The sequence below is a fragment of the Amphibalanus amphitrite genome, unplaced genomic scaffold (genome assembly GCF_019059575.1).
Source record: "Amphibalanus amphitrite isolate SeventyFive unplaced genomic scaffold, NRLGWU_Aamphi_draft 000737F_arrow, whole genome shotgun sequence".
NCBI lineage: Eukaryota > Metazoa > Arthropoda > Thecostraca > Balanomorpha > Balanidae > Amphibalanus > Amphibalanus amphitrite.
Genome location: NW_024882231.1, coordinates 81483 through 104881, shown reverse-complemented (window position 1 = coordinate 104881; position 23399 = coordinate 81483). Strand labels below are relative to the sequence as shown.

General features: G+C 50.3%; 2 protein-coding genes across 2 annotated transcripts in view; both read left to right on the top strand.

The window, feature by feature from the left end:
• The window catches only part of LOC122365393 (ras-specific guanine nucleotide-releasing factor 2-like), a 30883-nt gene extending 26598 nt beyond the window's left edge, over window positions 1–4285 (top strand). The window contains exons 11-15 of the mRNA XM_043336563.1: window positions 706–859; window positions 1079–1179; window positions 1703–1887; window positions 3785–3934; window positions 4207–4285. Coding sequence (XP_043192498.1) covers window positions 706–859; window positions 1079–1179; window positions 1703–1887; window positions 3785–3934; window positions 4207–4254 — 638 coding nt within the window. The 3' untranslated portion in view covers window positions 4255–4285. The remainder of the gene's footprint in view (window positions 1–705; window positions 860–1078; window positions 1180–1702; window positions 1888–3784; window positions 3935–4206) is intronic.
• A 382-nt stretch (window positions 4286–4667) lies between these two features.
• The window catches only part of LOC122365385, a 39607-nt gene continuing 20875 nt past the window's right edge, over window positions 4668–23399 (top strand). The window contains exons 1-6 of the mRNA XM_043336549.1: window positions 4668–4676; window positions 4761–4878; window positions 6629–6730; window positions 7942–8184; window positions 21826–22037; window positions 22858–23031. Coding sequence (XP_043192484.1) covers window positions 4668–4676; window positions 4761–4878; window positions 6629–6730; window positions 7942–8184; window positions 21826–22037; window positions 22858–23031 — 858 coding nt within the window. The remainder of the gene's footprint in view (window positions 4677–4760; window positions 4879–6628; window positions 6731–7941; window positions 8185–21825; window positions 22038–22857; window positions 23032–23399) is intronic.

The window sequence follows — 23399 nt, the reverse complement described above, 5'->3', positions numbered from 1 at the left end:
GATCCATCTGCTGGTGGCGCGACCTCGTCGCCGGCCTATCGATTTTGTGGACTGGTTCCAAGAGCAGTGCACCAGACGGCGCATTGCGCGACCGTGCACTGCACAAATCAGTGGATAAATGCTCACTGAAATGCTCCACTCACAACCAAAATCGTCCTAGTTTCTGCAACGAACATTATTATGACCATAGTTATGACATTTACAACGAGCAGTGAAACCAGTGAAAAATTACCCGCCATGCACTTATTGATAACCTTTTGCTTTGTATAGCTTTCAGAGGAATAATTAGGGTTTTGAGCGGTGTATTGCTTCCTCAACATTGTGATTTATCGTTTTGAATCCTGGCTCCAGTGTCCGCCGTGTGTCAGTGGCTATGAATAATCCACGGAGCCATGTTTCGCGGCAGATGCAGTGATGAGTTACGACCATCATCCATACATTATTACCAGCTGCTTGGTCAAACATGTCGCTGCTCCGTTGTTACTGAGCTGTTTGACACAAAGTGGCGGCGCTATTACACCCGGGGACACTGTAACGCTATCGATTTGTGAATAGGTAGGTAGTTCAGTCATCGACCAGGCCAGCGGTTTACGGCACAGGCCCTCAGGGGAATCGGATTGTCTTCTAGCATTACATTTGTCGCACAGTTCCGTATTATCTGCCATTTGTTATATGGTGGGGTCTCACAGTTGTTCTCACCCGTAGGTTCTCTTGTGCACATCCTCCCCGAGAAGCAGCAGCGCAAAACGCCGAAAATCCGCCGAGGCCCGCTGGACGGCTTCTCCAAGCGATCCGACAGGGACAAGGAGCTCATCCGGCAGTGTTTTCTCTTCAGTAACCACCTCATCCTGGCTACCAGGTGTGTAGACGTTCGTTGACGAGCAGCTAGCAAATATGCGTAAGTGCAACAAGCCAGATAAACTGCAGATAAGCACTTGAGAAAACTGATAAGTGCAGTCTACAAAAAGAAATCCTGACAAGTCTTCTTCTTTTTGTTGGCCAATGTACCAGTCAAAAATTGGAAGTGTCTTCATGTGGTCAAGCCGAGAGGGTAATGTAAAATTGCTTTGCCTTTCAGAACCAACAGCGGACACCTGCATTTGATCAATGGGATCGGTCGCGTCTCCCTGGCTGATGCCATTCTCATTGAGGACCCCTCGGAGAACGACGATGACCTGGGTAAGTGCGATAAACCCACTGACGAGTTGACGACCACTAAGGTGCCGCGACATCGGACCATTTTTCGTGACCTTTGACCTCGTCAGCATGAAGTCCAATACGTTTTATGGACCATGGACGTTAGATAGATACTCAGTTAGTACGGCTGATAGCCTAGACACTCCAATGTCGCCATTTTATACTTACCATAACAGAGTTTATTGAGTATACTTTCTTTTTATTCATTTGTTTTAAGTGAAGTGGGGTAGCGTAATGTATTAGCGTATAATATTAATGCAATACCTGTAGATTAATGCCTCGCAATGCATACATTTAATATATGTAGTGCAATGATGGCCTGAAGTTGTTGATATGCATGTCAATTTTCCATGAAGCGATCCGGTAAAATCCACAATAGGTATTCAAAACTATTCTAAACGGTGCAAATTGATTGCATTTGCTGGGACACCACAACAAAACAAAAGCAAAACCCAACCATTGACGACCCATCTGACCAGTCCCTCTCCGTGTGCCGTTTGGGCAGACTCGGAGACCTCCTCCTCCACCTCCTCTCTGTCGGACAACTCGACCGTGGGCCAGCTGCGCCGAGAGCACATCGGACTGGACTTCAAACTGATTGTCGAACGGAAGGGCGACACGCCTCTGGTGCTGCACCTGGTGGCGCCCACCGCCCAGGAGAAGGCTGCCTGGGTCAGCGACATCGCACAGGTCAGTGCAGAGGTCAGCTGGCTAGCGACATCGCACAGGTCAGTACAGACTGCAGAGGTCACTCGGTTAGTGGAAAGGTCATTTAGCTAGTGGGAGGCCAGCAAGGTCAGTGGGGAGGTCAGCTAGTCAGTGACGTCGCTCAGATCAGTGGAGAGGTCAGCCGGTCGCTGAGGTCAGCCGGTCACTGAGGGGGTCACCTAAGTCAGGGGGAGACTAGTCAGTGACATCGCCCAGGTCACTGAGAGAAAAGAGCAAAGTCAGCCGGTCAGCGGGAGCGATCTGTCGGTACTGCGGTACAGTCTAACTAACTACCACCGTGTCCTCCGGTACAGTCTAACTACCAGCGTATCCTGTATTACAACTAGCTACCAGCGTGTCCTGCGGTACAGTCTAACGACCACCTTGTCATGCGGTACAGTCTAACTACCTCCGTGTCCTGCGGTACAGTCTAACACCGCCATTGTGCTCAGTTCTGCAACCCAGCCAGCTGTTGCGTCTCTGATTGATCTCGTGCTACCTCTGGCATCCGGGCTGTGTTTTTCCCGGATGTTTTCCGCCGACTATTTCATGGAAATCTTCTCTCTGAATGCCTCGTTGTGAATGACTCGCTTGCGTAACAATGCTTACGCTCAATTGAAATTTGGCAGGTATCTCGGGTACGTGTATTTTACCCATCAACAGTGTTAGGCTGCTAGCGGCAGTTTTTGAACGAAATCGATATGTCTTATTATATCTGAAGGCATGTATGAAGCACAATGAACCCACTGTAAAAAATTATATTAAGTGTTTTTGGCCACACAGTCATTTCTTTAGCAGCCGTGGCGCAAACTCAATAATCGTTCACGTTAGTGCAAATATTGCCCACACTGATCCTAATTCGTCAAGTTACAACATGAAATCAAGGGCGGCATCATGTCCGAACAACTCTGGTGGCTGTAATGGGAAAGAACTGCTTCTTTGGAATTTAAATACTTACCTTAATCTGATTTCGGCATGACGCATACACTGCTTTCATGCCTGAACAAATAGGTTCAATGTTGCATGCTTCTGAGAGGTATCAGCTAGTTGCAGAGCTAAACATGCAGTAAGTATATCGGTTTCGGAAGACGAATTGAGTGTTTGAAAGGTCATCAATAACCGGGCGCAGATCGTCCGATTTGCGCCGACGACGTGGGCCGAAAATAGAACTGCGAACGTAGCCGCTATTTGCTGTGTGAGGACGGCCAAACTGATGTTCACAAAATGACAGTGACCTTCTCCAGCGTAGTTCAGCTGGAGTGTTACGTGCATAGTCATCATAGCCTTGAGTAATTCGTAAAAAAGTGAATTAACAAGTTATTCGAGCACGCAGTCTTTCATTATTACATACACGAACATACGCCAATCATTTCAATTAACTAAAAATAGCAAAGCACATATAACCATGGCGCAGCAGAAGGTTCTAAATCAAACATTTGGAACACCTGGTCACCTGGAGTTGATGTTAAATCTAAATATAGTAGATCTGCACCACAGGTGGAAATATCCCTGCACTACATTGGAGAACCCTGGAAACCTGGATCGATTGTGTCACAGTCATCAAACCAATGCTCGGCAGGGGAAACTTTTAGGCATCAAATATCGAAGATCCAGCATTTTATCATATAAAGGTTGTTAGCCGACATATGGTTTATAAAACAAGCTTGAAAGGGTGGGGGCCGCAATCATCAATGAAATGACCGTATGCATGCCGTGCCGAACGCTACTACACATTGGACCTGCCACTACGATGTAAATTATGAGGAATATGACGTAAATGATTAAAAAAAAATCCGCGAATATCACACCATGCAGTTAATCTTCCACCAATGATGGCCAACATCAGCGGTAACAGTGTTTAACTTCATTTCCTCCGCAGTGTCTGGACAACGTGCAGTTCAACAACTGGTTTCGCAGCTCGGTATCCGACACGTCGTCGGTGACGATGCCGCACTCCATCCGGAACGACCCCAAGCTGTTCAGGGACGATATCGACATCCGCTTCTCCAAGACCCTCAACTCGTGCAAGGTGAGGGGTGCGCTGAGCCGACAGACGACTCCTCCCACACTGCTTCATGAGGTGCTTCATGATAGGATTTCTTCACACACTTTACCTTGAACTTCAAGCTAATTGAACTTCCTCATGATGCCTTAGATGAATCATTTACATCTAGCTCTTGATGATTAAGGCAACATTATTAAACACATACAAATGAGTGAAAGCCGCTACTCTACACAGCCCTAGGCACGCTACACTACTGCAGCTGTCCGTGTCTCTGACATGCCCCTCCCGTACCCCAGGTACCGCAGGTCAGGTACGCCACGCCGGAGCGGCTGTGGAGAGGCTGACCGACCTGCGCTTCCTCTCCATCGACTTCCTCAACACGTTCCTGCTGACGTACCGCGTCTTCACCGACGGTGTCACCGTGCTCAACGCCCTCAAGACCGTCTACTTCTCCGCAGAAAAAGTCGAATCGTGAGTTCACATGCTTATTCTTTGCTCTTTTTGCAACCCTTCTGACTCGCTTACTTTACAAGCTTAACCGCCGTTTGTAAAATATCGTGGACATTAGCCTGTAAATTGTAAAATTGGGCTTTTGAAAACCTCTTGTGAGTTCATTTAAATTTCACCAAAGCGACCTAGTTATTGTTAGAGACGTTTTTGCGAGCTTCTGAAAGCCGTTTGCTGCTTCTCGTTATGTCGCTTTGTTTTTCATGCCCTCCAGCCTGATATCCCCGTCTGTGCGCGGACTAATATAAGCATGCGCCAGGTCATGAAGGATAAAAAGGGACTAATGTTACAGATTCATTACGGAAACCAGTCCTGTGACCCCTGTGACGTGTGTCCGTTTCAGAGAAGACCCACGTCTCCACCGAGCGAGTCACGGCGCCGGGAGAGCTCGCTCAGCTCGACTCTGCGGATCGGTCACGGAGAGTCGTCCCGGCGCATCTCCACGGCCAGCACGGTGTCCTGTGAGTAGCGGTGTGAGCCGTATGCGCCCGCAAAATGCTGCACTTCGGGACTGTAGAATAGATCGGTAACTCAGAAGCGTGCACCTCGCAACAGAAGCCGAGGGCGTAAAACGCTCCCATCATGTCTCGATGTGAAAAGCTCAGAGAAATCCAATTTTCACCGTCAATGGACTATGCGCTCTAAAATTAGGACATTTGTTTGGGCAGTTCATCGCCTCCTTCCCCGCTCCCCTTGTTTGACCTGCAGCTGTAGCAGTGGTGCGCTGTAACAGAACGGTGTTGTCCCACCCATTCAGCGCCCCTGTCTCTCCAACTCATCCTGTTTGCTTAGCGCCGTGCCCGTGAGGTTCGCGCTATCGGTGTGGCTACTGTCTCGTGTTCAAACACCACCGACCCTCGTCCGTGGTGTGGGGGGTACTCGAGCGGCCCCAGGGAGCGGCCGTTACACCAGTCAGCGGCCCGGCCGTGTCATGGTGTGTCAAAAGTGGAAATAGCCGGTGCACCGTCTGGCAACCCGGCAGCCCGCCGCCATAGGAAAATTCATGCTTTTTGTCGCTTTTTCGCTCCCTATGAGTCACTTGATCTAATTAGAGCTTAACTAGGAACGAGGCGGGTCACTTGGACGTATTCGGGAGCCGAATACGGTGTTTTGGAGCCAATACCTGGGAACCCCTACCCGCCCAATGCGAGTTTTTAAGAGTCTGCATGCCCAAATTAACGTTGAGCGCGGCCGTTTTCGGTCGGTTTTCCCCGACCTTGTGGCGAAATCGCCTTATTTATTCAACCAGGGTGGGCTAATTCGCTTAACTAGGAATGAGGCGTTGAAGAGAATTATTCAAGGAATAGAGCTGTGCAAAAATATTTTTTGTATTGTTAAAACTGTATCCGCCCTCGAACGATAAATATTGTTGAACCATCAGAAACACATCACCTGGAATGCGTTTGGACTTGGCTGGATCTAATATTAGCGAGTATCTGCTAATGCAGTTTCTTGGCTTACATAGTACGCACACAAGCATACATACTTCCTGCCCATGGTTATTCCTCACTTGCATGAAAATTTTGCTATAATAACTATTCCAAGCAGTTAACAGGTTTTAGTGCAGTGCCAATTCGGAACCGTTCAGCGCCGCCAGCCTCCCAGGCGGCGCGTAACGGCTGCCGCCGGCCGCCGCGCCCGCGCCGCTCTTGCAGGGTGTTTGACTTCATATCTCTGTTGCTAGAAAAGTTGTGGACCGATTTACTTGATTCTTGCATGAAAAGATCCGCCATTCAATTCTTAGCAGATAACGACAATTTGACGTCAATTGCACGATCCGCTGCCCATATTGTGGTACTGCCATCTATTGACAAGGCTGGCGAACTAAAGCCGGGCGGCTATTTCCACTTTTGACACACCATGGTCGTGTATGTGAGGACGGGCGGCGACACACCGCACTCTGCACAAACCCATCGATCGTTAGCCGGGCGCACAGCCGGCCCTGAACAGAGCAGGTGTGGCCGACTGATGAGGACCTGGCGGCGCCGACACGGCGCGTGGCAGCCTATTCGAGTTTGTGACGTCGTAAATATTGTATGACGTCTGTGATACTTTTGACGGGATGCACTTCTCCCAGCATGCGACGAGATTGACGTGCGAGTACTATGATGAGCAGTGGATGGTCCAGCGAATTTGACGTCACTGCTTTTTACCTAATAATAAGCTGGTCTTTTGAGTCCTGATGACATCATTTGATGCTTTTTTCGTCAGGTGTATCGGCGTGCAGCGAAGGCAATGTGTTCGACTCACTGCTGCGTGGACAGCACTGGCGCTGGACCTATCGTCGCAGCACCTCGTCCTCCAGAACCAACGGTAAATGCCGTGCAGTGTCCCCTAGACACGGTCCCCCTGGATCTGCCGGAGCAATACATCGTCCTCCAAAACTAACGGTAATCTCCCCGACCCGAGACTGGGGACTAGGAACTGGAAACTGGGACTGGGGACTGATGACTGAAGACTGGAGACTGACTTAGAACTGGGACTAGGACTGGGGATTGGAGACAGTGGACTGCATTGAGCGGCCAGCCGCCGTAGAACGATAGTGAATCATATTTGTTTGTCATATTTGTCAGAACGATAGAACGATAGTCCACCGGTCGCCCTCTCACGCGGCGAGTCTGGGTGGTACTTATTATGCTCCCTGGTGTGTGGCGTCTCATCGATTCGACCCCCCCCTCTACACCGGGAGGGGGGGGGGCGCCGTAGGCTCACAGAGCGCCTAATGGAAGCGTACGGATTGAATAGCGGGCCCGCCTAAACACGCAGCGCAGAGTGCGCCGAAACGAGATTTGCGGTCGGACTGACGGGGGGATTACGGCACTCTCACGCATGCTGGTACTGAAGCTGGGTATGGATTCGGAGCTGATGCTGAAGAGAATGATAAATGTCGATGGCTGTATTCGATAGCAATGTCGATCTGCCGGACGGCTGACAGGCCCGCGGAAGCCCCGATATCTGTGATATACATAGCCCGGTGTCCTCCCATGGTCAGCAGAACGGTCCGGCTATCAGTGTGTGGCGCAGCGGCCGTGTGTGCACATTTTGGACCACCAACCGCCCCAGGATCGCGCCGCCTGTCGCTCATAAACCGCTGAGCCGCAATGTTACCACCAACTACCAGCATACCAGAGCGAGTTGTTCGGCAAACTTTGATTAAAAGAACTGTGCCCGGGTAAGTATTGACCCAGAGGGGCGTTCCGATAGTATACCGCGACTGATCGGATCCTCCTCTGCTCTACCTCGTCCCTCGGCTCTCCCGTACTCTCCACGGTAGATAGGATTCTAACTCACCAGCTATAACCAGCTCAGCCGGCCCGTCCCGCTACCGGCGACATTTACCTGCTGGGTGATCTACCCAGAAGGTACTGGATTATGATATCCCCTGACGGCTGCAGGTTGCATCAAACCCACTCATTTCATGCCGTTCCCGGCAGCAGGTATACCTTTCCTAGTCTTTCCGTCCCTCTGCCGGCAGCAGCCAGTACAATGCCCGACACATCCCCTCTCTACCCTCCCGCCGGCAGTGGACGAGGAAGCCCGCGGCGCCGTGGAGGCGGCCGTCAGCTCCGCCACCTCCTCGCTGGCCGTCGGCGGCCTCCAGCAGATCAAGGAGCAGCCGTCGCCCTCCGGCAGCGACTGCAGCAGCCAGAGCCACTTTGTCGAGCTGCGCGACCGAGACCAGGAGGGCGGCCAGTTCCTGAGCGTGCCGAGCGCGCAGGCGGCCGGCACCGGCGCCGGCAGCGACTCCAGCACCGACACTCTCGTCGGTGAGCGGAACGGGAGATGGGGGAGAGGATAGGAGGGGACAGTTGATGTAAACTGATTAGAAATGTCCATCGTCTCATTCCGCTAGTGTAGGCAAGCAAAGCTGTCGTTCTGGGAGTCCAGCGATAGTGATACCTTTTGTCAAACCTCATGCTGTGACTGTGCGCCTCAACATTCATGGTTTATTCAGCGTACTTGCCTGCTTTTTCCACAGTGCCTTCTGTACTCTTCAGTGACTTTCTTTCCCGTTCTATCAACTATTCTGCCTCGGCATGCCTCCTTTATTTCCTTCAGTCGCGTGCCTCCTCACCTCTTCCCTGCCCGGAGAGTGGATAGGTCATCACGGCGGAAAACCTACCAAACAAACGACTTGTCTGCACCTGGGGCCCGGGTCGCTGGGTTTACGACAGGCCACGTATCACGCGACCGCTCCGCTCGGCCGGTCACGGGTCACAACAGTCACGGGCCGGGCCGGTTACCGCCGGCGGAACGGGGCTTTGTGTTACGAGCGCATCGTACTTCCTCCACGGTTCCGGGGCATGGTGTGTGGACTTGGAGCACGGGGGTCGGGGGTGCGATGACACGGGGTCGTTTGAGTGCGCGGGCTGCTTTAGAGTCATGGTAATGTGACACGCCGTACTTTCTTTTGAACCGAAATCGATGTTATCACATTTTTTTTTTTCGAAATTCCGAGGACGGAATTTTTCCAAGGTTGTTTCTACTGTGACACGCCGTACTTTCTTTCGAACCGAGTTTCATGTAACACGCTGCCCTATCTCCGAGCCGTGTGGGCCGATCGATTCCAATCGATGCGCTTCGCTGCTCCGTATAAAAGCAGCGACGACACGAGCGCGCTTACACTCTGTCTCTCAGTCGGACACTCGTCACTGGACTCTACTGGTGGCGGTACACCGCGTGGGTCGCCGGACCATTCGGTCCGGGACATTCGTCCCGGACGTCAAGACACTACGCATTCGTTCACTCACGCTGGAGGACTGTCAGTCATTCGCGGTGTGTGATCGTTCGATGTGAGAATCGCCGTCGATACCGGGCTGACTGGTCGGCTTCTTGACCCCCCTGCGACCGACAACTATCATGTAAGTCCGGCAGCGCGTCGCCGGTCATTCGGCGGCATTAGATTCTCCAGCCTATCGAATGCTTTATTTTTGGCCCACTAACATAAAATCTGAGTCTGTCAATTGATTCAAATATCTCGGTAAATGGTCACTTACTCGTGGAGTTCAGACTTCTGCATCATTTTTGTGTGCGTACTGTTAACGTCGTCATAAAGAGTTGTGCAAATCTCGTACCCACTATAACGCCTTCGCTTGCTCTGAAGTTAGTTTATGTCTGTGTGCATTCACGTGTGTATGACGCGGATTGTGCATGTCAAATATGTCGTGCTCCCACTGCCCTCCCTACTCCCTCCTCCTGAAATTAGCACGTAACATACAATATAACCCACTGACGAAACTAGGCTATGATGGCGAATGAGGGGCTATAACGAAAGGGAGATGATCGAAGCAATGGGTTGACGAGGTCGGGTAGATGATAGAGTAGAACGGGGTTCGGAAATTGTGGTCTATAATTGGGTAGCAAGGCTAACAAATGATATATCTCGGTCAAATATCAAGGGGAGTGGGTCGATTTGAGCGTTGAGGATCTGGGGGTTGTCCTTTTATTACTTTGCTATTAACCTGCCGTCATTAGCTCATATTAACGCTTGGATGACGTCAACTGACAATACCAGATAATTTCAGTAATCAATATCTTGTTTAAAAAAAAAAATCTTCAGAGCTCAGCATGCCATTTGACGGTAGTTCTCCTGTATGCAGTCGCAATTATCCGGATAGTTGTTACTTGCTAGTAGGTCTCAGTTCGCTTATTCATCAATTACAGCTCAAGGAGGTCCAAAATGAAACACCTTTCACGCATTCAATGTTTTGCGGCTGAACGTTTTGCATTCTATTTCATATAATGCGGCATGGTTAAGTGCGGAGTACGTTGGGTTCCAACCTTACTATAATTCTCGGTAAAGGCACGTTTTCTAGATGAAACCCAGGCATGGAAAACGCATGATCAGGAACAGATATAGTGTCTAGTTTTATTACTAGTTAACTTCCCCTTAAAACGTAAAGCGACGCCCGCTTTAATTTTGTGATGAATGCTACATTTCGGTACAGTGGCTCTCAGCAGTGAAATTGATGCCAAAGGGGCATTACGTAGAAGTCAATTTATTCTATTGTCAACCTGTTCTGTTGTCTTTGTTGAAGAACGCTCTTATAATCGTCATTCAGTGTGACTGGTAGATTTGGTTAATTACGTCAATATAACTTTGCCTAATTCAGAAAATTCCAGACGCGCCGTTCACCCTATTAGTGGCAGCCGCTTAGTTTCGGGGACGCCGTATCATTATCATTTAGTAATGTCCTATACTTGCTGAAGGACCACTCACCTAATTGACATTCAGTGCGTCTGGCATATTTGGTAAACTACGTCAATATCACTCCGCCAAACTCAACTGAATTCCAGGCGCGCCGGTTCGCCTATTTAGCGTCAGCCATTTAGTAGGGGACGCCGCTTCGTTATCATTTATGTAAATTGCTAGTGCAGCAGATAACCGAACGATTTTGGGACCAAGTCAATAAGATAAACAATCATTGTCAGTTGGCTCCATTCCTCTATTCAGCGACTAATTTACGGGACAACAATTGTAGTGGTTAAGAGATACATATACGGCCTGGCGTTACACCAGCCGCCCTTACCAGGAAAATAGTCCAGTCGTTACCATTATATCGAATGGGGTAGATTATTACTACTAATTGTCATTATTGGCATCATGCCCCGCACCAGTGAGAGCTGCGACGAGTCCACTTCTAGGACACATGCAATAGTGTATGACGCCTATTTACTGTAAAGTTTCTACAGCACCAGCCCAGATCTCCCGACTGCTCTGTGAGCGCTGGGTTTACTGCCCCCATAAATGAGACAACGACGGCTGGCCATGCGTGGCCGTAATTACCTCTCCATGGAAGCGAGCTGAAGCGTGTTGGTACGGTATACACAATCGACTGGATTACACTTTTTCAATTGTCGGGGAATGAGAAATAAGTGCTGTCCTCCCTGTCCTGGTCAAGGTAGTGCAATTTTACTCAAGGCAGTGTTGGTCGTTGCATGGAGATACCACTTGCATGCATCCACACATTTTCGAATGATTGGAGACGTGCCATTGGCTGGCTGAAGGTCAGATCCAGTCTGGGGCCCGTACTGTCGTGAGCCGGCAGTGAAACGGGCCAGCGTCGTTGTTTGATTGCCTGTGCTGCCGCTGGTGAGGGGCGGCGGTACAGTGTGCGTGTCTCATTCACTGGCCCAGACGGGGGTGAGGATACGTTGACGCCGTTGTTGGGTATTCCGGGTGCGTCCCGCGGTTATCATTCCGGGTACGTCCCGCGGTATCATTCATTCCGGGTGCGTCCTGCGGTTATCATTCCGGGTACGTCCCGCGGTATCATTCATTCCGGGTGCGTCCCGCGGTATCATTCATTCCGGGTGCGTCCTGCGGTTATCATTCCGGGTACGTCCCGCGGTATCATTCATTCCGGGTGCGTCCCGCGGTATCATTCATTCCGGGTGCGTCCCGCGGTATCATCATTCCGGGTGCGTCCCGCGGTATCATCATTCCGGGTGCGTCCCGCGGTATCATTCATTCCGGGTACGTCCCGCGGTATCATTCATTCCGGGTACGTCCCGCGGTATCATTCATTCCGGGTGCGTCCCGCGGTATCATTCATTCCGGGTACGTCCCGCGGTATCATCCATTCCGGGTACGTCCCGCGGTATCATTCATTCCGGGTACGTCCCGCGGTATCATTCATTCCGGGTACGTCCCGCGGTATCATTCATTCCGGGTGCGTCCCGCGGTATCATTCATTCCGGGTACGTCCCGCGGTATCATTCATTCCGGGTACGTCCCGCGGTATCATTCATTCCGGGTACGTCCCGCGGTATCATTCATTCCGGGTGCGTCCCGCGGTATCATCCATTCCGGGTATGTCCCGCGGTATCATTCATTCCGGGTACGTCCCGCGGTATCAGTCTTTCCGGGTGCGTCCCGCGGTATCATTCATTCCGGTCACGTCCCGCGTGGTTAGAGTTCCGTGATCCGCAATAGGTCACGACAAAGGGGTATCGCATGTAACGGGGCTATATGGTGGTGCCATAATTAGCCGCATGGAGAGCGCTACTAATTTCTGGGATCCACTTCCGAAGTATGGTTGCTGTGTGAATGTGGTTATTACTAGCTCGTCCCGGAAGCTCCTAATTGCCTTCAGAGTAGGCCAACTCTGTCGTCAATTTTGGCCATAGGCTGCTTCCAGGATGACCTAAATAATGAGCGAAAGGTGTATACATGCAATAATGTCAGTTGCGGAAGCCCAGAGATAATGACGCTAGCTGCCCATCCCGACCGTTTAACATGTGCCAATAGGTTGAATGGACTGCTCCATATAACCGGATCGATATTGTTTTGACCGCACTGAGCGGGCCTGTATTGCCCGGGCGTGTCCATCAGTCGCACAGCATCACCAGCTGCTCGTTTATGACCCTGAACAGTGAAATCGATACGCAATCTCAGAGAGAATAGCACGGCTCTCAGTACGGCCGACCGACAATGCGCAGGTGCCACTGCACTCATCGCTTGGTAACAATCCAAATCGGTAATCGTTTTACAACCGCGCCGAGCCGCGCGCGCCGCAGGACCGGCGAGGCGTCATTTTATTGTGATTGTTGTCTCGTTCCACCCAGTACAGAATTGACAAGTGTCACCACACGTACTTGACCGATACAACTTTGGCTCGGAACGAACGAATTAGTAACTTGCCTTTAGCCTGTTCCCTCCGCGCGTCTAACAAAGTCTCATCAGGTCACCAAAGTCGACAAGTTTCGAGAGGAAACCGGTACTTGGACAAGTGTGGCCGGGACCACTCGGCGTGTCCGCTAGCCATTTTATGGCATAAACGCCGAATCGATAGTTGTCGAAACTAAACAGCCTCCTCTCTCTCTCTCTCTCTCTCTCTCTCTCTCTCTCTCTCTCTCTCTCTCTCTCTCTCTCTCTCTCTCTCTCTCTCTCTCTCTCTCTCTCTCTCTTTCTTTCTCTCCCTTCCCCTCTCTCTCTCTCTCTCTCTCTCTCTCTCTCACTCACTCTTATTCTCTTCTTTCACTCTCCCTCTCCCTCCCTCTGTCTTCACAGTTCCGTAACGTGCTTGTAGCGGAACAGTAAATGGGGCTATTGAGTTTTCCTGGCATTATTGGTGCGCTTTGTTTGGTTTAATTTACCTATGATGCGTAGGCACTGAACGTTTACCGAGATATGAGAGTGCAAATTGACACAATTCAGACTTTAACAAAATTAGTCAGTCACGACAGCTTGTTGCTTTTATGCATTTTGGGCTTTGGGAATCTAAACTGCTTAATGATCTGCCGACAAACTGACGGACGAGCGTGAGAGGCGTTACGCGGCGGCGATGATGTTGAACAAAGAAACAGGAAGACTAGTTGAGAGCATCACGACCAGAACCAAAGGAAACAGGAAGGAGACACGACACCTCATCACATCGAAATATCAAACAATCAAATGCGAAACGCCGCGTAACATAATGGTGGCCAGTGTGGGGGGGTCGAAGAAAAGAAGCGGCATGATCCAGCAAGTTGAAGATTCCCATCGCCGCTCCAAGCGTCGTGCCGAACCCCATTTTGAAGAAAGCGAATGGTGATGAAGAGGACCGATACGAAGAAGATGAATGACGATGAAGAGGACAATTTGAAGGAGATGAACGATGATTAGGACCAATGTGAAGATGAAAGATGATGATGCAGAGGATCAAGATGAAGAAGACGATTGTTGATGATGAGATGAGGACCAATATGAAGAAGATGATGAATGATGATGAAGAGAAGAAGACGTATCAGATCGAGGTGCAAGCGGTTACCTGAGACCCGCTACGAGGTGAATTTAAATGCGTCTACAATGCCACGCAGGTCACTTCGACACTACGATTTCGGAAAGCTCATCTGTTCCCTAGATGCCAGACAAATACTTTATGGCTACTTCTTTGAACTGTTGTGGTTGCAGTATAGACGACTCTGATGAGACATGGGAGTCGCGAACAACCGACGATCCTTTTGATGTCAGGTAGGAAAATGAACTCTTCGTAGCAGTCAAGGTCTTCAGGAACGTGTCAGCATACGGTTACAATTAACGATGATCAGTCTGCCAGACTACAGTTCAGTCATGAAACGGTGCTACAGCCAGCCGGAGTCAGTTATTGTGGAGCCAGAATGCTTCCCACTACAAACCTTCCAGTACTCAGATGACTTCCGTCTGTTCTACTCGTGCTCCTGCCACCGTCTGTTGGGCTAGGCGACCGTAACATCCGGGCTGGCAGAAAATGGCACATGGAGCCGCTTCATGATCCCATCGGCAGCGCCAACCCTGGGTCGAACAAGTAGCCGCACAACAATGAAACCAACGCCAGATCTAAGTTGACCGAATTCGGACGGTGCTTCTGTCAGAAGTTGATCAGAAATGTTGAATAAGCAGTGGGCGACAACTGGAGACGAACACACACCAATTCATCAGCAGCAACACCATCTACGAGATCAACATTGGCATTTTGTCAACCAGCATCGTTCATATCATAACTGGGACAACGAGACAACCCATAAGCACTGCCGACCTAGGCGCGTACGGAGAATATGTGCACCATCATGCCACCAGTTTGAAGCGTAACGAGTATGCGGAGTACAGAATGCTGGCCGTATGAGGTTTCAGCACGGGAAACAACGACATCAGTTTCGATACTGTATTGGTCAGCCGACCGACAGCCCTGGCCGAAACTAGAAGTGAATCAAGAAGTTCTAAGTGGCACCGGATCCAGTCCCCAGCGTCGTGACCGTCAACAACACCACGAGAGGCGGTCCGGAACAGAAAGACATAGTTTCACTCCAACAACGCGTCGATGCTGAAGACACGAAACTACTAAAGCTTTGGAGGGAATTAAACAGAATGAAAAATTATCAGCTATATGAAGGCAAACCAAACATAAACGTAACCTTCACCAAGTCCTTGACCCGCTTTCCTTAACCGTGGCATGTCCTACCCATTCCTTATTATTTTGCAACATGATACTGCCAGCAAATATTTTCACAGATTCTGTCGGTCGGTGGCGCCATACCCGGACTGGCGGCAACGGGAGCGGACAGCTGAGGGGACGGCTACACTCGCACGCCGTCCGGTGGTCTGTCCAGTCATGACCGCTAACCGTGTCTAGTCCGGCCGTCACCTCTCGGCCGAACGGCTGTCACTTCTCAGCCGCTTCCAACTGGAGCCGGAAGTCAGCCACCAAATCAGCCGGAAACCCAGTACCGGTTACATCTGAACTGAAAGTTCACCACCCGCCCAACAGTCTACCGACGGAAACAGTTAATTCTTCCTGACCTCGACACATCGAACCAGACTACTGCCAGTCATAACGAAGGAAGAGAAGAAAGAAGAGAAGCAAGAGGGACAAGAAAAAGACAGAAGAGGAGTAGGAGGATAAGGAGCAGGACGAGGGCGGAAAGCGAGGAGGAAGAGGAGAAAAAGGAGGCATAGAAGGACAAGGAATACGACAAGGAAGGAGGGAGAAGTGAAAAGGGAGAAGACGAGTGATGACCGGAGGAAGAAGGAGACAAGAGACTAGCACGTATGCATACTGTAGAACTGTAGCGGTGTGTGTATACTGTAGTACATGTGCACTAGTGGTGTGTGGGTCGCCGCCGCTTGCACCATGGTATTTAGTTGTAGCTAGCGTGCCTGCAACGGCAAGGTCGCAGACGTCGCGATAGCTTGTAAGAAATGCCGAGATATTTGGATCAATAATGTAGCACGCGCCCGATTTCCGTTGTACTTCAGCGAACCATGCTCACCTCGATGTACTACGCCTGTTGTACCGCAATGTCGAAATCCCGGGGGCGGTATTTACGTCAAGAGGTATTTGTATGTGACGTGCTTCTCAGAATCGATGGTACCACCTTTCTCCGAAATTCCGAGGACGGAATTTTTCCCAGGTTGTTTCTGATGTGACACTCCGTACTTTCTTTCGATATCGATGTTATCACCTTTTTTTTTCGAAATTCCGAGGACGGAATTTTTCCAAGGTTGTTTCTGATGTGACACGCCGTACTTTCTTTTGAACCGAAATCGATGTTATCACATTTTTTTTTCGAAATTCCGAGGACGGAATTTTTCCAAGGTTGTTTCTACTGTGACACGCCGTACTTTCTTTCGAACCGAGTTTCATGTAACACGCTGCCCTATCTCCGAGCCGTGTGGGCCGATCGATTCCAATCGATGCGCTTCGCTGCTCCGTATAAAAGCAGCGACGACACGAGCGCGCTTACACTCTGTCTCTCAGTCGGACACTCGTCACTGGACTCTACTGGTGGCGGTACACCGCGTGGGTCGCCGGACCATTCGGTCCGGGACATTCGTCCCGGACGTCAAGACACTACGCATTCGTTCACTCACGCTGGAGGACTGTCAGTCATTCGCGGTGTGTGATCGTTCGATGTGAGAATCGCCGTCGATACCGGGCTGACTGGTCGGCTTCTTGACCCCCCTGCGACCGACAACTATCATGTAAGTCCGGCAGCGCGTCGCCGGTCATTCGGCGGCATTAGATTCTCCAGCCTATCGAATGCTTTATTTTTGGCCCACTAACATAAAATCTGAGTCTGTCAATTGATTCAAATATCTCGGTAAATGGTCACTTACTCGTGGAGTTCAGACTTCTGCATCATTTTTGTGTGCGTACTGTTAACGTCGTCATAAAGAGTTGTGCAAATCTCGTACCCACTATAACGCCTTCGCTTGCTCTGAAGTTAGTTTATGTCTGTGTGCATTCACGTGTGTATGACGCGGATTGTGCATGTCAAATATGTCGTGCTCCCACTGCCCTCCCTACTCCCTCCTCCTGAAATTAGCACGTAACATACAATATAACCCACTGACGAAACTAGGCTATGATGGCGAATGAGGGGCTATAACGAAAGGGAGATGATCGAAGCAATGGGTTGACGAGGTCGGGTAGATGATAGAGTAGAACGGGGTTCGGAAATTGTGGTCTATAATTGGGTAGCAAGGCTAACAAATGATATATCTCGGTCAAATATCAAGGGGAGTGGGTCGATTTGAGCGTTGAGGATCTGGGGGTTGTCCTTTTATTACTTTGCTATTAACCTGCCGTCATTAGCTCATATTAACGCTTGGATGACGTCAACTGACAATACCAGATAATTTCAGTAATCAATATCTTGTTTAAAAAAAAAAATCTTCAGAGCTCAGCATGCCATTTGACGGTAGTTCTCCTGTATGCAGTCGCAATTATCCGGATAGTTGTTACTTGCTAGTAGGTCTCAGTTCGCTTATTCATCAATTACAGCTCAAGGAGGTCCAAAATGAAACACCTTTCACGCATTCAATGTTTTGCGGCTGAACGTTTTGCATTCTATTTCATATAATGCGGCATGGTTAAGTGCGGAGTACGTTGGGTTCCAACCTTACTATAATTCTCGGTAAAGGCACGTTTTCTAGATGAAACCCAGGCATGGAAAACGCATGATCAGGAACAGATATAGTGTCTAGTTTTATTACTAGTTAACTTCCCCTTAAAACGTAAAGCGACGCCCGCTTTAATTTTGTGATGAATGCTACATTTCGGTACAGTGGCTCTCAGCAGTGAAATTGATGCCAAAGGGGCATTACGTAGAAGTCAATTTATTCTATTGTCAACCTGTTCTGTTGTCTTTGTTGAAGAACGCTCTTATAATCGTCATTCAGTGTGACTGGTAGATTTGGTTAATTACGTCAATATAACTTTGCCTAATTCAGAAAATTCCAGACGCGCCGTTCACCCTATTAGTGGCAGCCGCTTAGTTTCGGGGACGCCGTATCATTATCATTTAGTAATGTCCTATACTTGCTGAAGGACCACTCACCTAATTGACATTCAGTGCGTCTGGCATATTTGGTAAACTACGTCAATATCACTCCGCCAAACTCAACTGAATTCCAGGCGCGCCGGTTCGCCTATTTAGCGTCAGCCATTTAGTAGGGGACGCCGCTTCGTTATCATTTATGTAAATTGTTAGTGCAGCAGATAACCGAACGATTTTGGGACCAAGTCAATAAGATAAACAATCATTGTCAGTTGGCTCCATTCCTCTATTCAGCGACTAATTTACGGGACAACAATTGTAGTGGTTAAGAGATACATATACGGCCTGGCGTTACACCAGCCGCCCTTACCAGGAAAATAGTCCAGTCGTTACCATTATATCGAATGGGGTAGATTATTACTACTAATTGTCATTATTGGCATCATGCCCCGCACCAGTGAGAGCTGCGACGAGTCCACTTCTAGGACACATGCAATAGTGTATGACGCCTATTTACTGTAAAGTTTCTACAGCACCAGCCCAGATCTCCCGACTGCTCTGTGAGCGCTGGGTTTACTGCCCCCATAAATGAGACAACGACGGCTGGCCATGCGTGGCCGTAATTACCTCTCCATGGAAGCGAGCTGAAGCGTGTTGGTACGGTATACACAATCGACTGGATTACACTTTTTCAATTGTCGGGGAATGAGAAATAAGTGCTGTCCTCCCTGTCCTGGTCAAGGTAGTGCAATTTTACTCAAGGCAGTGTTGGTCGTTGCATGGAGATACCACTTGCATGCATCCACACATTTTCGAATGATTGGAGACGTGCCATTGGCTGGCTGAAGGTCAGATCCAGTCTGGGGCCCGTACTGTCGTGAGCCGGCAGTGAAACGGGCCAGCGTCGTTGTTTGATTGCCTGTGCTGCCGCTGGTGAGGGGCGGCGGTACAGTGTGCGTGTCTCATTCACTGGCCCAGACGGGGGTGAGGATACGTTGACGCCGTTGTTGGGTATTCCGGGTGCGTCCCGCGGTTATCATTCCGGGTACGTCCCGCGGTATCATTCATTCCGGGTGCGTCCTGCGGTTATCATTCCGGGTACGTCCCGCGGTATCATTCATTCCGGGTGCGTCCCGCGGTATCATTCATTCCGGGTGCGTCCTGCGGTTATCATTCCGGGTACGTCCCGCGGTATCATTCATTCCGGGTGCGTCCCGCGGTATCATTCATTCCGGGTGCGTCCCGCGGTATCATCATTCCGGGTGCGTCCCGCGGTATCATCATTCCGGGTGCGTCCCGCGGTATCATTCATTCCGGGTACGTCCCGCGGTATCATTCATTCCGGGTACGTCCCGCGGTATCATTCATTCCGGGTGCGTCCCGCGGTATCATTCATTCCGGGTACGTCCCGCGGTATCATCCATTCCGGGTACGTCCCGCGGTATCATTCATTCCGGGTACGTCCCGCGGTATCATTCATTCCGGGTACGTCCCGCGGTATCATTCATTCCGGGTGCGTCCCGCGGTATCATTCATTCCGGGTACGTCCCGCGGTATCATTCATTCCGGGTACGTCCCGCGGTATCATTCATTCCGGGTACGTCCCGCGGTATCATTCATTCCGGGTGCGTCCCGCGGTATCATCCATTCCGGGTATGTCCCGCGGTATCATTCATTCCGGGTACGTCCCGCGGTATCAGTCTTTCCGGGTGCGTCCCGCGGTATCATTCATTCCGGTCACGTCCCGCGTGGTTAGAGTTCCGTGATCCGCAATAGGTCACGACAAAGGGGTATCGCATGTAACGGGGCTATATGGTGGTGCCATAATTAGCCGCATGGAGAGCGCTACTAATTTCTGGGATCCACTTCCGAAGTATGGTTGCTGTGTGAATGTGGTTATTACTAGCTCGTCCCGGAAGCTCCTAATTGCCTTCAGAGTAGGCCAACTCTGTCGTCAATTTTGGCCATAGGCTGCTTCCAGGATGACCTAAATAATGAGCGAAAGGTGTATACATGCAATAATGTCAGTTGCGGAAGCCCAGAGATAATGACGCTAGCTGCCCATCCCGACCGTTTAACATGTGCCAATAGGTTGAATGGACTGCTCCATATAACCGGATCGATATTGTTTTGACCGCACTGAGCGGGCCTGTATTGCCCGGGCGTGTCCATCAGTCGCACAGCATCACCAGCTGCTCGTTTATGACCCTGAACAGTGAAATCGATACGCAATCTCAGAGAGAATAGCACGGCTCTCAGTACGGCCGACCGACAATGCGCAGGTGCCACTGCACTCATCGCTTGGTAACAATCCAAATCGGTAATCGTTTTACAACCGCGCCGAGCCGCGCGCGCCGCAGGACCGGCGAGGCGTCATTTTATTGTGATTGTTGTCTCGTTCCACCCAGTACAGAATTGACAAGTGTCACCACACGTACTTGACCGATACAACTTTGGCTCGGAACGAACGAATTAGTAACTTGCCTTTAGCCTGTTCCCTCCGCGCGTCTAACAAAGTCTCATCAGGTCACCAAAGTCGACAAGTTTCGAGAGGAAACCGGTACTTGGACAAGTGTGGCCGGGACCACTCGGCGTGTCCGCTAGCCATTTTATGGCATAAACGCCGAATCGATAGTTGTCGAAACTAAACAGCCTCCTCTCTCTCTCTCTCTCTCTCTCTCTCTCTCTCTCTCTCTCTCTCTCTCTCTCTCTCTCTCTCTCTCTCTCTCTCTCTCTCTCTCTCTCTCTCTCTCTCTCTCTCTCTCTCTCTCTCTCTCTCTCTCTCTCTCTCTCTCTCTCTCTCTCTCTCTCTCTCTCTTTCTTTCTCTCCCTTCCCCTCTCTCTCTCTCTCTCTCTCTCTCTCTCTCTCACTCACTCTTATTCTCTTCTTTCACTCTCCCTCTCCCTCCCTCTGTCTTCACAGTTCCGTAACGTGCTTGTAGCGGAACAGTAAATGGGGCTATTGAGTTTTCCTGGCATTATTGGTGCGCTTTGTTTGGTTTAATTTACCTATGATGCGTAGGCACTGAACGTTTACCGAGATATGAGAGTGCAAATTGACACAATTCAGACTTTAACAAAATTAGTCAGTCACGACAGCTTGTTGCTTTTATGCATTTTGGGCTTTGGGAATCTAAACTGCTTAATGATCTGCCGACAAACTGACGGACGAGCGTGAGAGGCGTTACGCGGCGGCGATGATGTTGAACAAAGAAACAGGAAGACTAGTTGAGAGCATCACGACCAGAACCAAAGGAAACAGGAAGAAAATCACGGTACCACGACAAAAATCAGCATCGACACCTCATAACATCTAAATAATCAGAAACGCCGCGTAACAGTAAGACATGAAGTCAGCAGTTGTTCCCGGAAACTGTTAAGCGAGGAGTTGAGGCGGTGGATTGGACCAAGTGACGGCTTGGTGTTTATCTGACCGTTACAGGCTAACCTCTTTACCCTCCCCTCTCTCCCGCATCCACCTCAGTGTGGTGCAGTGTCTCCGCAGTCTGACCCCTCCCCCTCCCCCCAGGGACGGTGAGTGAGCGCACGGTGTGGTGCAGTGACCTGCCCGCCTGACCCCTCCCCTCTGCTCCCGCCAGGGACGGTGAGTGAGCGCACGGTGAGGTGCAGTGACCTGCCCGCCTGACCCCTCCCCTCTCCCCCACCAGGGACGGTGAGTGAGCGCACGGTGACCTCCCAGACGTCTGCCGAGGCCGGCGGGGTCCGCTCAGACCTGCCGGAGAGCCAGTGGGAGACGGTGGTGGAGACGAGACGCGACGTTGCCGCCGTGCCGATCGCCACCGACTCCGACCTGACCCGGCGCCCGGCGGCCGACCGACCCATGGAGCTGGAGCGCACACTCTCCGGGCCGCCGGAACTGGTGAGAATCCTGAGCGGGCCTCCGGAGCTGGTAGGAACCCTGAACAAGAAATTGAATCCAGAAGTTGTGAAAATTCTGTCAGGGCTTTTCAGAGTTGGATAGATCAGAGAGCTTTCCATGAACTCTGGGGCTGGTGACAGCCCCGAATGATCTCGTAAGTCCCAAAGCTAATGATATCTTTTGCGAAGCACTGATGCTAGTGTGAATTAGGAACCCTGTCCGTGCGCCGTTCCTGGTGAGAACCCTGGCCAGCTGTGTCGTATGTTGGTGAGAAACCTGTCCTAGGTGCTGGAGCTGGTCTCTGGCACAGTGTCTGGGCCGCTGGCAGTGACCGGAACAATGCAGTGAGCACACACCGTCCGCGTGGGCCACGCCTATATCGACGGCCGCGACACAGTGTCAGACAACTTTGGGCCGTTATTGATCAGATGGCTTGTGTTACACAGAAACGTTCAGCGAAGGCCACTGTTATGGGTTCCGAGAACACAGTTAATGAGTAATGTGTATGAGATCAGAGCTGACTTAGGATTATATTTTTATGCTGTGTAAGAAATGAATGTTCCTACCCAACTATATTATAGCGCCGTAACATAAGAAGATTTATTAGCAAGGTTTAAACCGAGGATAATGTTCGAATATTTTCTAACAGCGCATCTTTTTTTAGCCAGCCGATAAACACGTTATTTTCAACGCATACCTAGACATCATTTATAACGGATGCCCTCATCAATCGACACATAATGAAACTACGCATATCCGTGGTAACTCATCCCGTCAGCCGGACGTTTACTAAATACTCGTCCCGTTTCCACCACCGCAGGAGCCCGGGGGACTGCTCCGGGAGAGGAATGACGTCATCAAGGAGGAGGAGGAGGAGGAGGACGCCGTACCGGAGGGAGAGAGGTCGGAGGGAGACGGGGCAGAGGAGCTCAAGTCCGAGGAGAACAAGGCCAAAACAGAGGCCGAGATCGCACAGGAGACCAGGAGAAAGCGGGTGAGTAGAGCTGCCCTGACAGCGGCCGCTTATTACAGCTGTTCATCATGGTCGTCCGCGGCTTTTGAACCCTTTGGTTGACTTTTTGCTAGCCTTTTTCACCTCATGGTTCCTCAAATTATGGCTTTATGCCTAAAGAGGATGTTTATGCTCTGCGATATTATTATTTTTGCGACACTGCACTACGAGTATGGAGTGAATGATCCGAAGAACAATCGTGCTGCGATCATTCCGATTTATGATCCTTTCATGCGGCATAAACCATATTATCTTTTTTTTACTTTTCTTCTCCTTCTCTTGTTCTCCTTTTTGACTTCTTTTTCGTTCTCTTTCCTTTGTCTGCTTCTCTTTGCTATCGTTTGAATGTT